This window comes from Pteronotus mesoamericanus, unplaced genomic scaffold (assembly GCF_021234165.1).
Source record: "Pteronotus mesoamericanus isolate MK-2021 breed Mesoamerican mustached bat unplaced genomic scaffold, CSHL_Meso_final scaffold_232, whole genome shotgun sequence".
NCBI classification, from domain to species: Eukaryota; Metazoa; Chordata; class Mammalia; order Chiroptera; family Mormoopidae; genus Pteronotus; species Pteronotus mesoamericanus.
In genome coordinates, this window is record NW_026555311.1 from 7,053,746 (window position 1) to 7,069,516 (window position 15,771).

The following is a 15,771-nucleotide window of genomic DNA, read 5'->3' on the forward strand; positions in this document are numbered from 1 at the left end:
TGAGCAGATTTTTAAAATGAAGAAACTTGGGGAAAATAAGTTCAGGGAACCAATTCTTCCCTGTGTAAGTCTGGAAAATCCATTTTAAAATGTGGCCCAGCTAACAAGCGGAAAGACTGGGTGGACACCAGAGACTACTGGCCGGGTTTATGGTGGAAAAGCCGGAAGGGCGGGAATTCAGGTGACGTTTTCTCCCAACGAGCACTCTAAGGAAGAACCAGGAGCTATTCTCCCGGAGGCAAGTGCCCAGAACGGCCCAGTCTCCGCCCAGGCGCAGCGAAAGGCGGCTGACGGGGAACAGTCTGGGCGTTCCACGATTACCTTCCCAGGCCCTGTTCCTTCCTCAGAATTAGCAAGGAATAGCACCGTGGGCTCTCCAAACCCTGCCTTCTTTCGGCCCTCAGTTCTCCTCTTCCACTTTGCCTCCCTTACAAGTATTTGCGCCGGGCTTCTGCCAGGAGATGCTGACACTCCCGCAGGCGGAGTCACGAGCACGAGCGTACGTAAGCGTGCGCCCGCCGACGCGAGGAGACCCCGCCTCCAACACAGCCCCGCCCCCGCTGGCCTTCCTTGCTTCGGTTGGCCTGCAAATCCTGAGGACCACGGCACCAGCGCGTGTTCTACAGCCATGGAGGTCCCCGGGAGCCTGTGCAAGAAAGTCAAGCTGAGCAACAACGCGCAAAACTGGGTGAGTGGAAAGAGAGGAGGCTGGGAGCCTCCGGCTGCATCTGGTTCCGGAGCCGCTGTCTCCTCTCCGCCTCCTCTGTACTCTCTCTGGGGCGCCGAGGATGGGTACTAGAGGCCGCGGTGCCTATCAGCTGGGGTGGTGGGTAGTGCGGGAAGAGGTGGCGCGGCCGGGGTCTGGGGCTGGGTGGTGTGTGCCTTCCGACCCACCCTCTGTCGTCGGCTCAAAGGAGATCTTAGCCTTTCCGGAGACAGCTGGAGGCTGCTGAAACCTGCACCCTCGATGTGGGGAGCTGCCGGCATCCCCGGGAGCTACGTGGTCTGCAGTGGAGGCGGAGGCGGGCGTCTTCCGTGTGCTGCTGGTTTTTCTTGGCTCTGCCAGTGCAGTTAGCCGAGGTTTGGGTCCATTTCCAAGTCTTTCCATTTCTGCGTTTCAGTGTGAAGGGAGAGTGCCCAACAATGTAGCCATTCATGAGCTGAGACTGCCCTGAACTGAGGTTTCTTTGTGGGTCGGTGTTAAATTCGAATATCTAACACATAACATGAGTTTTAAGACTCGATTCCTGGAGACAGTAAGGTGTGGGAAGATTAATGGTTTATAACATTTAGCAACGACAGCCAGTTGGCTTTGATGTTGTCAGATGTCGTGTCCTCATTTAGGTTGCTTCCTTCCTTATTCTTTGATAAGAAACAGACAATCTAATAAACGTCGATACCGGGCGTGGTGGGGAGGTGGTGTCCAACTTGGCAGTCTAGAAAGGCGCTGTGGTTTTAGGTTTAGGTGGACGTTTTTATTTCACAGTGCAACAAAATCATGAGGTTTAAACGCAGCCCTGCCAATCATTACCCTTGATGAGTCAAGGGAAAAAAAAAAAAAGAAGCCATTTCAGGCAAATGTCCATTTGCAGTCATTCATTTACCTTATCTGCTGTTGGTACTGATTCGAACCTGATCCCTTTCTTCTTTTTGTTATTACCTCTTCCTTAGCTTTTAAAGGAAGGGAAGGGAAGTGAAAGATGAGTTAGAACATTGGAAAGAGCACTGAATTACTGGCCTGGTCTCTAGTATCAGCTTTGCCATTTACTAGTGTGTAATCTTGAGGAAAATAACTTCTTTAAACCTCAGCTAACTAAAGAAGGTTATAATAGTAAGTACTCAACGGAGTAAAGAGGATAATGAATGTGAAAGTTCAATGAAGCCACTGCCATGAAACTATTGATATTGCTTCTGTTATCTTGAGTATTTCTGAGTTAGGGAAAGAAGGTACTAAATTAATGTATTTAAGGGTAATTTCAGTTACACTGTCTGTTGCTCATTTATTTACTATTCCATTTGCCAAATAAGTGTGTATTCATTGTAGGGACCTGTGTTGGAGGTGGAAAAGATGAAACATGAGGGACTCAGGATTTGCATTCTGGTTGCTCATGGCCTGATTGAGGTTATAAATGGCCTTGCCAGGTGATGAGTTCGTCATTCTGACCACAGTGTGTCGTGTAAGACAAGGGGATTTTTTTGGCAGTTTAGGGAGAGATTAACTTAGAAGAGTTCGGGATAAGAATTATTATTCCAACCATGAGTAACTACTCTGGAGAGTTATTTTTTGAGGAGTGTAGTTAAAATTCAATAGGGTGGGGCTAGGTTATGCAGTTGTTAATGTTTACCTGCAGAGTTAAGACTTGATTCTGTGGGAGATTTTTGATGAGGCTAGAATTTTTAATTTTCTTTCTTTGCCTCAATAGAGAACACGCACCATTTTTCCCTCTCATATACTTAAATCAGTTGATATACACAAATGTGAAGAACTCATACACCTTTAATGTTCCCATTATATGATAAAACTGGTGTTCCAGGAAGACCAGTTGCTGGAGAAATTAGACATTGTTCCAGATGTGGAAGGCCTGTAAAACACACAGGGCGATATAGGTGGTAAAAACAACAAAAACACACAGAAAAGGGTTCTGTTTTTATGGATAGAATATTCTACCTGAGAGAGAGTTACTTAAAAACCAAACAATAAATGAATGAGATAATTTTCCCTTTTACTAGTTGTACTTTTTCTGAACAATTTGTCCCTTATACTGGTAGATACCTTTCACAGAAGTCCAGCTGCTCATTCTGGATTTTGGGGAAGACTAAGGTGGTACAAAAATGAAACAGGAATTCAGAAAAGGAACACACAGCACGTTAAAGGCCAAACAAGATTGGAGGATTGGCCTGGCTGTTGTCAGGGACAGGTATTGATCTTCTTACCCTAGAGACCAGGGAGTTGCTGCTGGAATAATTGCCCAAAGAGGAAGAGCTAGACTTTTACCAAGAACATACTTTTAATGTTGACTAACAACAGTAATAAGAAGAATGATAGCAAGGTATAGATCTGCATTGTCCAATCTGGTAACCTTTAGCTACCTGTGGCAACTTAACTTTAGTTAGAAATTAAGTAAAATTAAAATTTCTGTTCTTTAGTCATGTTTCCAGTGCTGTTTTGCCCCATGTAGCTAGTGGCCACTGTGTTGGACAGCACAGTATAGAACATTTTCATCATCTCAGAACAATGTTCTGTTGGACAGGGCAGGTCTAGATAGTCATTTTGGGATGGATGCCAGCAACATAAAAGTTATGTTTTTCTACTTACCTTTTTATTTATGTTTTTTTATTTTTACTTTCTTTCCAGGGCACGGAATTTCAAGAGATAATCGCTACTGTCATGTTTTTAGGCAATTCTGAGCCCTGGCTTTTGGCAGGGTACCCAGCAGTGTTAGCATCTCCTTAGCATAATTGCTTCTCTCAGTGTGAAGTGTGAAATAAGTTTCCCCAGCCTGGCTCTGTTACACTGAATTTTGAGGAGTGGTTCTCCACTTTACTCCAGTGGTTCTCAACCGGGTAAAAATTTTGCCACTCCAGGCATTTGGCAATATCTGGAGACATTTTTGGTTGTTGTTGGCAATATCTGGAGACATTTTTGGTTGTTGTTGTTGTCATTTTTGGTTGTTGTTGTTGTTGTTGTTGTTGTTGTGTGTGTGAGAGAGAGAGAGAGAGTGTGTGTATGACTTATGGCATCTAGTGAGTAGAAGCCAGGGATGCTGCTAGACCTCATGCAGATTAGGCCTGCAGTGGCCTAGAGATTATCTGGGCCAGAAAGTTGTTACTTCTGAAGTTGAGAAATTCTGTTCTCCTCTTGGCTTTGAGTTAGAAAAAGGGGGAAAAGTTATGTAAATCTGAAGTGCAAAAGTAGTATTCAATAATTTAAAGTAAAATCCAATTAATAGAATTTTCTCTTCCATCAGCCTGGAAAGTACCATCTCTTGCTCTGAGATGAATCAATTACCCATAGCATACCGACAGCAAAACTCCAACCCTAATTGTTTCAAAAACCCAGTACTAAGAAATTAGTCCAAATGAAGAGAATAATGTTTCTTTTTAACGTTTACATAAGTGGTAATCATTTTTGTGAAATATCCTTTCCTAAGGACACAGTTCTTCACCAAATAAGTTGTGAGTAAAGATAGTGGAAATATTAGACATTATTTTATAGAAGTCCCTTTTCTAAATTTAGATGAATGCAGCCATTATTCAGCTTCCTTTTACTTACTCTTCTTTCTAGTTTCTTTATGTTTGCATTCCTTCTCTTTGCTTTTATTTCTCTTTTGTGTTAAGTGTAAAGTTCACTGTGGTTTTGTATATTCACAGAGTTGTGCAACCATCACCATTGTCTAATTTGAGAACACTGTCATCACCCCCAACAGAAACCCGGTGCCCATTAGCAGTTATCCTCTATCATCCTGCCTCCCTGCCTCTGGCCCCTGACAGCCAGTGGTACCCGTTGCGTCTTTGGATTTCCTTATTCTAGACTCCTATAAATGGAATCATACAGTATGTGCCTTCTGTGTGTGTCTTTAACAATGTTTTTGGTGTTAATCCATGTTGTAGCATGTTTCAGTACTTCATCCCTGTAAGTAGTTGATTAATATTCCATTGTGTGGATATACTACTTTTTGTTTATTCATCAGCTGATGGATATATGAGCTGTTTCTACATTTTGGCTATTACAAATAATGCTGCTGTGAACATTCATGTACAAGTTTTTACGTGCACTCTCATGGTTATAATAGTCAATTTCAACCTTCGAGGTAGATGTTAGTGCATTTTTGGCTGCCCACAGCCTGGGAACTCCCTTCATATGTGTGGGAACTGCTCTGTTGTCACCGTGGTCAAGGCAGGGGACTGTCGCAGTGGAATGATTTTATCTTTTTGCAGTCAGTGTCCTTCCCTGAAACATCTTGTTCTCTTTTATCCCCTGTATCTAGAAGGGATAAGTCAACAACATTGAATGAATGAGCAGGTAGTTCCAGACTCATTTCTGATTTCTCGGAATCTCTTAGTGCTGGGCTCCCCACCTGGAGGTTGTCCAGGGAACCTTCCATTGAAGTATTGATATTTAAAAAATCTATTGAGTAATTATTTAAGTATCCTTTAATCTTTAAAACGGAATAGTTGTGGAGACAAAACATGTACGCAGACCATGCATGACAGTTAATAGTGACCAGATAAGCATGCTGCTAACTTAGTTCCAATTCAGGAGGTTAGGGGGTAGGGCCTGATTTACTTCCTGCCGCAGAGTCAGTGTTGCTACTCATACTTTGTAGTGGAAAGGTTTAAGTGTAGCTTTCTCAAATGTTTTTTCTCAGCCTTCAGGAATGTACGATCTTCACTTACGCTGTTTGGCTTGTTAGTGTTTAAAAAGATTAATTTCAGTTATCAATAACTGAACTAAAGCTTTTACTTATCAATAACTCTGTGAGTGAATGGTTTCTTCTCATTGCACATTTCCATCTCTTCAGTTTCATTCATATTATGTCTTGGGGCATAAAAGTAATGTGCTGGTTACCATTTGAGGGATTCTCTTTGGAGGGAGACACTGTTTAGCAGACAGCTTAAGGTAGGTTGTGAGACAGCTGATAGAAATGGAAGTCCAAACTTATGCCTGATATTTGGTATTTGTTCAGTACCTTTACAAGTTTCACTTAAACATGCAGAGTTCTTCCTAAAATCAGAATAAACTCGAAGAATGAAATTCTCTAAATGGCCTCATAGGAAAAGCTATGTAGGAAAGTGGATAGAATAACCAAACAGCTCACATGGAAATTAAGGTGGGTCAAAAAGGAGCACAGGGCCCTTGTGTGGTTGATGAAGACAGAAGTTTGTAGAATGTGTAGAAAAGGGACAGCATGAATATCGTAGGCCATGTGACTTTAGCCTGGCAACAGGACTGAGGGTCATTTAGTCCCGAATGTGGAAAGGGAGTGAATTCTTTAGAAATGAATTGTCCCAGTTCTGCTAGACTTAAGATTCCTGAATGCCAGTCATCATTTCATTTACACATTATACAGAAAACAAGTCATACTTTAAAATAGATGGCTTGTATGTGACTTTTAGTGAGCACTGGCTAGACAAGTGAGGGTGGGCATTGTAGAAAAAACAACTCAGTGCTTGACCTGCCTCCCAAGCAAGTCAAAAATATATACACACAAAAGACTCGTGAAAATACAATATAAAAGAGTTCATAAATGACAAACAAGTGATATGGGTAGTAAATGTTACAGGGTCTATAACATGTAACTGTTGAAGACAGAGAATAGGAGTGTAGAGTCAGAAGTAAATACTAACTTAACTCTTGGTCTTTAGTGAGTCACTCTTGTTATATTTTTCTGGCAGAGTTATAGGAAGGGTTGTCTAGAGTGGGTGGAAAAGGAAAAGAAAGGAGAAAGGAACGAGAAGATTGCATAGAGAAGTAGCTTTTAGATCCTTTATGAAGTTCAGGCATATTTGCATCAACTTGCAATTCCAGTAATTTTAGAAAGTGTTTTTTGATTTACTTTGAGAAACTAGGAGGGAGAAGAATGTGGCATATCCTTTTCTTAACGTTTATTTTTTTTATTTGAAAAATATCAAACATGCATACACAATAAGGCTCCTTATACCCAGACCGCCATATTTGCTGCCAGGATTTTTTTTAAATGTAGGAGTATTCTTTTCTAGTGATTAAAACAAAAGATCTCTGCTTGTCTATATTTGCTCTCAGCCATATCTTCAGTGGTTTATAGCTTGTCGGATAATTTTTATTCATTCTCCTCAATTTACTAAGAAAAGAAGAAAACATGTTATAGGGCTAAAATGAATTAAAATTCATGTGATACATGTTTCTTCTTGCCCCAAAGCGGAATAACTTGGAAAAAAACAATCCCCAAATGAAATGACCCAGTCAAACCCTTTGTGCAAATGTAGGAAACTAACTTGTAAATACCCTCTTTTTTGCTTCCCCCATTTCCCTTCTGCAGGCTTTGCTCCCTTCTCCTCAGGCAGCCTGGCTGTGAGCTAAAATCAGTGGAGGTGCTTCTGCCTCCCAAGAGATGCAGATGTTTCTGTTTGAAACCCTGTTTTTTTGTGTAAGGTATTGGAAATGCAGAGCTGGAAAGTTATGTTTGCTTCATCAGCTTATTGGAAAGAAATGGATCAGGAGACCCTTATCATAAGTAATATTGAACATAAAAATGCGTACCATATTTTTGGCTTGTATAATGCACACCCATGTTTTTGTGTGCATTATACACAGGATTATTATACTCATGATATATGATCATTATATCTACGTATATGTGCATCCTTATTTTTCCCTCAAAAATTTGAGCAAAAAAGTGTGCATTATACATGGCAAAATACGGTAATTTTATTGGAAATACGTGTATTAATGAGGTGATTAGTGGAGTGGGTAGGAGTTGGATTTTGTGGTGTGCCTATTAAAAGAATTTTTCAGCCATGCCTTTGGTCCCAAAGGATTTTCCACTTGAGTGATAGTAAGACTCAGATGGACAGAGATGCCTTTCTCCTGTACACTTGGTGGGGGGAGGGGTACTGTGAAGGAAGAGGTGTGGAAAGAGATCCTGAACCTTAGGCATCTCTCAGGAAGACTCTTAGAAAAGGCTACCTCTGGGAGTTGAACTGCAGGATGGAAATATGGCCCTTTACAAAATCCATGCTTACAATACCTGCAGGGGTGTTTGTTCCCCATTTTGAAAACCTTTGTGCCAAACCACAGCCCTGGGTGGATTTGTCTCTGACTATTTCATGCCTCAGCCTTTGGCTGCAGAAAACACAGTCATGGTAACTGGTCTTGCTTTAAATTTATGGTTGTTGACTTAACATGAGTCCTTCAGGCTGCCCAGAGCCATTCTAGATTCCTTAGTCACTTTTCCACTTTGTGCCTAGCTGTCCCTCAGGAAGGTTGCTCCCTGCCGGGGCCATCAAAGGTCCTAAATGTCCTTTCTTGTTTGTTTATTTGTTTGTTTGTTTGTTTTATATTGGGGCAAAGATAGTCTCGTCAATAAACTGTGTTGGGGAAACTGGACAAATACGTGCAAAAAAAAGAAACTTGACCAGCCTTTCACACATGAAAACAAACCCCCAATAGATCACAGATCCAAACCTAAGACCTAAAACTGTAAAACTCCTAGAAGAAAACAGGCAGCAAATTCTCGGCATTGCTCCCAGGAATATTTTTTGGGTATGTCCCCTCAGGAAGGGAAACAAAAGAAAAAATAAACAAATGGGACCACATCAAACTAAAAGTTTTTGCACAGTGAAGGAAACCATCAACAAAATGAATAGACAACCCACTGAATGGGAGAAGATACCCACCAATGATACATCTGATAAGGGGTCCATAACCAAAACATACAGAAACTCACACAACTTAACACCAAAAAACCAAACTGATCAAAAAATAGGCAGAGCACCTGAATAGACAGCCATCCAAAGAGAAGGCACAGATGACCAACAGATACACGAAAAGATGCTCAGTGTTCCCATCAGGAAAAAGCAAATTAAAACCACAATGAGAGACCACCTCACACCTGCCAAAATGGCCACTATCAACAAATCAACAAACAAGTGTTTGTGAGGATGTCGAGAAGAGGGAGCCCCCATGTTCTGCTGTTGGGAATACTGACTGGCACAGCCACCATGGAAAACAGCATGGAGATTCCCCAGGAAATTAAAAATAGAACTACTGTGTGACCCAATAATTCCATCTCTGGGTATCCACCTGAAGAAATCTAAAATACCAATTCAAAAAGATACATACATGTACCACTATGCTTATTGCATCATCATCCACAATAGACAAGATATGCAGGCAACCAAAATGTGTATTAATAGACAAGTAGACAAGGAAGATGTGGTACATACACACAGTGGAACACCATTCAGCTACGAAAAGGAACGAAATCCCACTATTTGCGACAACACAGACAGACCTAGAAGGTCTATGCAAAATGAAATAATCCAGATAAGGAAAGACATTCCACATGATCTCACCTAAATGTAGAATGTGAAAAACAAACGAATAAAACAGAAACAAACTCAAATACAGAGAACAAATTGATGGTCACCAGGTGGGAGGAGGTAGGAGGAGATGGGTGAAAACAGTAAAAGGGACCAAGAAGTACAAACTTACCGTTATAAAAATAGTCGCAGGGATGCAAAACACATAGGGAGTACAGTTAACAGTAGTGCAAGAACCATGTATGGTGTCAGGTGGGTACTGGACCCATCTGAGTGGTCACTTTGCAAGGTATACAAATGTCCAGTCACTATGTCATGCACCTGCAACCAATATAGTATTATATGCCAACTGTAATTAGAAAATAAAGTAACCTAAAAAAATCTGTAGGTAACAGTTAATAAAAATGTATTTTAACAATTAATACTTAATGCCCACACTCATTATAGGTGGAAGTAAGGCTAGGGATTCTCCTATTACTTGGCCCCATTATGAAATCTAAAGAAATCAGTGCTCAGCTACAGCGTAAAAGTGAACAAGCACAGTAATGTTTCTCTATGCTGATCCACTGATTACAATAATGATTTGGGTAGTTCCCATAATGATTAGCTTAGTCTGTTTGAACTGCTATAACAAATTGCCATAGACTAGATGGCTTATAAACAATAGAAATTTATTTCTGTCAGTCCTGGAGGCTGCGATGTCTAACATCAACGTACCAGTAGATTTGGTGTCTAGTGAGGGCGTGCTTTGTCTCTTGTCGATTACTGTGTTTTCCTTGTGTGCTCGCATTGTGTAAAGGGTGTGAGCACTTCTTGTTGTTGTTTCTTACCTTTTTCATTTTATGTATTTAGTTTTTACTTTAAATTATTTTTTATTTTTCAATTACAGTTGACATACAATATCACACCAGCTTCAGGTATACAACCCAGTGACCAGACACTATGTAGCTCACTAAGTAATCATCCTGATAACTCCTGTACCATCTGACACTGCCCCCAGCTCCCCAGCTACCATAATACTATTGACTATACTCCCCACGTTGTACTTCACATCCATGCTACTATTCTGCAGCTACCAACTTGTACCTCTCAATCCCCTCACCTCTCCTACCCATGCCTCTTGCTGCCCCTGTCCCCAAAATGGCAACCACCAGTGTTCTGTGGAATCTATGAGTCTGTCTCTATTCTGCTTGCTTGTTTTTTCTCTTTTTGTATTCACTTGTTGATAGATATGTATTTATTGTCATTTTATTATTCATATTTTTGACCTTCTTCTTAAAGAAGACACCTTAACATTTCATGCAATATTGGTTTGGTGGTGAAATTGTTTAGCTTTTTCTTATCTGGGAAGCTCTAGATCTGCCCTTTGATTCTAAATAATAGCTTTGCTGGGGAGAGTAATCTTGGTTGTACGTCCTTGCTTTCCATCACTTTGAATATTTCTTACCAATCTCTTCTGGCCTGTAAAGTTTCTGTTGAGAAATCAGCTGACAGACGCTTTATTGAAGTTCTCATTAAGTTCATCTACTCTTCCCATCAGTTCACTGAGCATCCTTATAACCAGTGTTTTGAACAGTGCATCTAGTAGATGGCTTGTCTCTATCTTGGTTCATTCTTTCTCTGGAGTTTTGTTCTGTTCTTTCTCTTGGGCATGTTTTTTTGGTCTCCTCATTTGGCAGCCTCCCTTTGTTTGTTTCTACATATTCGGTAGAGCTGCTGTGTCTCCCAGGCTTGGTGGAGTGGCCTTGTGTAGTAGGTGTCCTGTAGTGTCCAGTGGCACAGCCTCCCTATTCACCCAAGTTGGACACTCCAGGTGTCCCCCACCCTCATGTGTGGGCTGTGTGTGCCCTCCTGTTGTAGTTGATCTTTGACTACTGTTGGCACATCAACGGGAGGGATTTAACCGTCCCCCTCCACACTTTTTCTGCTTGGCTGCAAGGCCTGGCTGTGATTGCCATGGGGGATCAGCAGTGCAGGGTTCCACCCCTGGAGTAGGACTTCCTGCAGCAGGACTCTGGTTGGTACCTGATGAGTTCATCCCTTGAGTGTGGCTCTTCTGAAGGTGGGTGGGTGGTGCTTTGACATGGTCTAATGCTGTTACTGGGTGCGCTGGCTCTGGGGCCTCCTGGGAGGTGCAGGCAAGGTCAGCTGCTGCCTGTGTTCTGCCTGCAGTCATTCAGCATGAGCTACAAAGTAATTTGCAGATGGCTGCTATTTGTGCTGGGCTTGGAGGTACTCAGAAGAGGTTAAGCTGCAAACCAAGGCTGGCTGCTGCTAGTGCTGGGCCTGGGGCCACCTAGCTAGAGGTACAGGGCACACCAGATGCTGCTTGCTTGAGAGATTTTAGGAAAGTCTAAAGTATGAGCCAAAACAGGCCATTTGTATTGAAAAGCCACTGGAAACAGTTGGATGGGGCAAGGTCTTAGGGAATCTCTAGGGAGCAATGAACAGTGATAGCCAGGTTGATGGAGACTCAGATATGGCTCTGGCCACCAGCTGAGTCTGGGGAGGGCTCAGGAAAGGAACACTGACGTCTGCTAGCACTTCTGCCTTGGAGAAAGCCACCCCTCCAGCGCTCGCCCCGATGCCAACAATTCAGTTTTTCCCCATCTGTGTCTGGTACACTTTGAGCTGCTGCCCAGCACTGGAGCTGAGGGTGAGTCTGAGTAAGTCTATGCATGGGCCCTTTAAGAGGACCTGCCTGGAACTCCAGAAGTAGTCCATCTTACTCAGCCTCAGCCCCTGCTGGTTTTTACAGCCAGAGGTTGTGGGGACTTCTCTTTCTGGAAATGGAACCCTGGGCTGAGGAGGCCTGGGTTGGGACTGGGACACCTTGCTCCTCAGTGGGGACCTCCGCAGCCAAGATACCCCTCCCAGTTATTATCTGCCAAATGTTGATGTGGAACCAGCCTGTCCTGTTTCTCTGCCCCTCCTATCAGTCTTGATGTGGCTTTTTTGTATCCTTTGTTGTAGGACTCCTGTTCAGCTAGATTTTAGGCTGTTACTGAATGATGCTTGTTCTGTAATTTAGTTCTAATTTTGATGTGGTCGTGTGCTGCGTTGTGGAGAGGCAAGGCGGGGGGTACTGTGGTGGGGGAATGCCTCCTGGGTCGCTCCTGGGATCTGAGGGATACTGTCCGGGGCCAGCTGAGATGGGAGCGGGGCTCTGAATCTAGCAGAGCCCGTCCCGGGGTTGTCATGGATGAGGGGGATAAACATAAATTGTCGTAGGCGTTTCCCAACAGTTGTGGGAGGTGCCGAGTACCACGTTTATTCAGATTCCTTCTTTTGGTGAAGCCTTCGCTGGCCACCTAGTCTAAACATCACTCTTCTAATATTTCTTTACATTTTTTACTCCATTTACTTTTTTCCTCTTTGATACTTAGTCCTGTTTAACTTAATATAATTTACTTATCGTGGTGGTTTCTTTTTTTCCCATTAGCCCATTAGTTCTCAAACTAGAACTTGCATCAGAATCACATGGAGGGCTTTAAAATTCAGAGTGTTTGGCCCCAACCCAGTTTCTGACCTAGTAGACCTGGGACAGGACCTGGCAATTTGTATTTCTAACAGTTGCTGGGAGATGCAGAAGCTGTCAGTCGGGGCTGTGCTTTGAGAACCACCGCACTAGGAGTGAGGGCTAGATGAGCTCTGTGCGGACACTGATTTTATTGGTGGTGTTCGCTTCTGTTTCATCAGTGCCTGGAGGAATGTAGACATGCAGTGTCCATTTAGTAAATACTTTTTGAATGAATGATCAATAAATCTGTCTTGAAAAATTAAGAGCTACAAGCAATATCAAATGCAAATACCCTACTCAAAGAATGCTGACGCTTAACCTGTTTTATGAAATATAACGGTTGCAAAGAATTTAAATTATGTTTTGCTCTGTAGGAAGGGAAAATGGAGGCTGTGTAATTAATTCATTTGTTTTTAGGAAAATAGCTTTATTGAAATATAATATGCCTACCATTCAGTTCACCTCATTAAAATGTACAATTCAGTGGTTTTCAGTATATTTACAGAGTTGTACAGCAATCACCACAGTCAGTTTTAGGGCATATTAACCACCTGCCAAAAGGACCCTGTGCCTGTTAGCAGCCACTCCCACCTCCCCTCACCCCAGTCTCCCAGCCTGAGGCAGTTGCTGATTTATTTCCTATCTCTGTAGATTTGCCTATTTTGGAGAGTTCACATAAATGGAATTACAAAATAAGTGCTCTTTGTTACTGGTTTCTTTCACTTAGCATAATGTTTTTGAAGTTCATCCATGCTGTGGCATGTATTACTACTTCATTTGTTCTTATTACCAAATAATATTCCAATGTGTGGCTATACTATGCAATTATTTTATATTTTGGTTAATTACCAATTGACACATTTCAGCTGTTATGAATAATGCTGCTATGAACATATGTGTACAGGTTTTATGTGGACATGCTTTCATGTCTTGTGAGTCTGTGCCTAGGAGTGGAATTGTTTCATCATATGGTAACTATATGTTTAACATTTTGCAGAGCTGCTGTTTTCCAAAGTGGGTGCACTATTTTCCATTCCCATCAGTGAATGTATGCATAGGTTTCCAATTGCCATCTTTACCAGCACTGGTTATTGCTTGTCCCTTTGCTTATAGCCATTCTAATGGATATCTAGTGGTATCTCATTGTGGTTTTGATTTTCATTTCTCTGATGGTGGCTAATGATGTTTGAACATCTACTAATGTGCTCATTTGCCATTTGTATTTTTTCTTTGGAGAAATGTCTGTTCAGATCCTTTGAGGCCTATGTGATTTTATGCCCTTTTTGTTTAAGAAGAAGAAAATTTGGGAGAACAACTATTTTTTCACTTTTTTTTGTGAAATTACCACAAATTATAACCTATGTGTTCCACTTTTATTCATTTTGCATTTCATGGTAGCGGCAGACCATCCCTTCCACACTTCACCCAGGAGGGCACTCAAATACCATCCTCTCAGAGGCTGTTCTTGATAATCCAGCCTGAAGAGGGATTATCAACGCCCCCCACTCCCATTCTAGTCTTACCCTGTTTTGTTTTTCTGCAGCGCTCTTGTCACTCTCTGATATTATAATTAAGTTTTACTGGTTTGTCTCCCCCCAATGGAATGCAAGCTCAGTGAGGGTCCAGACTGCGTTGCTCACTTAGTGTATTGGTAGGGCCTCAGTAAATACTGGTTGAATGAATGAATGAATGAGTGAGTGAGTGAATGAATGAGTGAAAAGTCTGGGCTCTATAGTCCAGTACTTACTTGTTATGGGAACGTGGGCAAGTTATTTAACTTCTCTCAGGTTTAACACTTTCGTTTTTTAAAATCACAGTAGTAAGAGTTTTTGTGTTTAGGGTGTCTGTAAGGATTAAATTAATTGAGAATGTAAAGCCCTAAACACTGCCAGGTACTCCAAAGGAAAAAAAACCTGTTAGTTTTTATCCCTTTCCTTGCTTTTGACATGTTTCATAGACTAATGACTCCATGTGTGCAAGGAATATGTGTTTACTTCTTTTAAAAGATTCAAGTGAACAAAATTCTTTCTTTCCCCCCCCTCTTTTCCAGGGGATGCAGAGAGCAACTAACGTCACATACCAAGCTCATCACGTCAGCAGGAACAAGAGAGGTCAGGTGGTGGGGACCAGAGGTGGCTTTCGTGGTTGCACGGTTTGGCTAACAGGTACAGTCAAAGAGTGATAAATCAGCTTATTTCAAAAGAGTGTTATAAACAGCCTTGAACTAGGGGTAAGCATATTTAAATTTTGAGCTGAGTTCTTTTATCTTGAGTGTCATAACATGTAACCGAAAGTTGCTTAATAACATATTTCCTTTTAGTAATTGTTTTTGTCCTTTACAGAACTGCTGTTAAAATAAAGGGATGCATCTAAAAACTACCATCTAGTCAATAACTGTTACATTCTGTAGACTTCTGAATGAAAATAGGACTTGTGTTCTGCCTTCAAGAAGCTAATAATGTATACCATATGAAGAGAAAGAAAGAGTGATAATCTGTTTCTGTCATTCAGCTTTTGTTTCTGATTGGTTCTTGTGTTGGTTTTCCCAGAGTCTTTGGGTTTAGTCATAGCAGACTGGGGTGATGGTAAATTCATGCAGATTTAAAAAAGATACATACTTTCACTTCTAGGAATTGTGTATTTAATAATGTGTGTTTAAAATTTAGATACATCTCACCAAATTGCCTACTTAAACTTTATACCTATTTACTCTCCTACCAATAGTTTGGGAAGAGGGTCCATTTTCCAATGTCTTCATCAACATTAGATACTACCAACCCTTAAAATTACGGCTGATTGTTAAAAACATTTCCATGTTGGTTTCAGTATTAGACAGTTCTGTTTGTTTTTGTATGAAAGAAGACAGTACTCTCTTACATCTTCTTATCTCAGTCTCTTAAAAATTTTTTTATTTATTGATTTCAGAGAGAAAGAGGAAGGGAAGAGAAAGCAGGGAGAGAGAGAGAGCGGAAGAGAAAAAAAGAAAGAAACAGAGAAAGAGAAATTTCAGTTTTGTTGTTCCCACATATTTATGCATTCATTTGCTGATCCTTTTATGCGCCCTGACCAGGGACTATGTTCTAACCAACTGAGCTACCCAGCTAAGCCCCATCTCCTCTTTCTAAAGACTAGCTTGCCAAATTGTTACTTTTTCATTGTCCAGGTTTGTAACACTCAACGTTCTGTTCTCAAATCTTAAATTTCTACAATTTTTTGTATTTGAATTCTAT

The 15,771-nt window shown here is 41.4% G+C and overlaps 1 protein-coding gene across 1 annotated transcript in view; it reads left to right on the top strand.

The window, feature by feature from the left end:
* Positions 1-306: 306 nt before the first annotated feature.
* Positions 307-15,771, top strand: part of PAPSS1 (3'-phosphoadenosine 5'-phosphosulfate synthase 1) — an 88,337-nt gene continuing 72,872 nt past the window's right edge. Inside the window, exons 1-2 of the mRNA XM_054591646.1 lie at positions 307-688; positions 14,592-14,706. Coding sequence (XP_054447621.1) covers positions 629-688; positions 14,592-14,706 — 175 coding nt within the window. The 5' untranslated portion in view covers positions 307-628. The remainder of the gene's footprint in view (positions 689-14,591; positions 14,707-15,771) is intronic.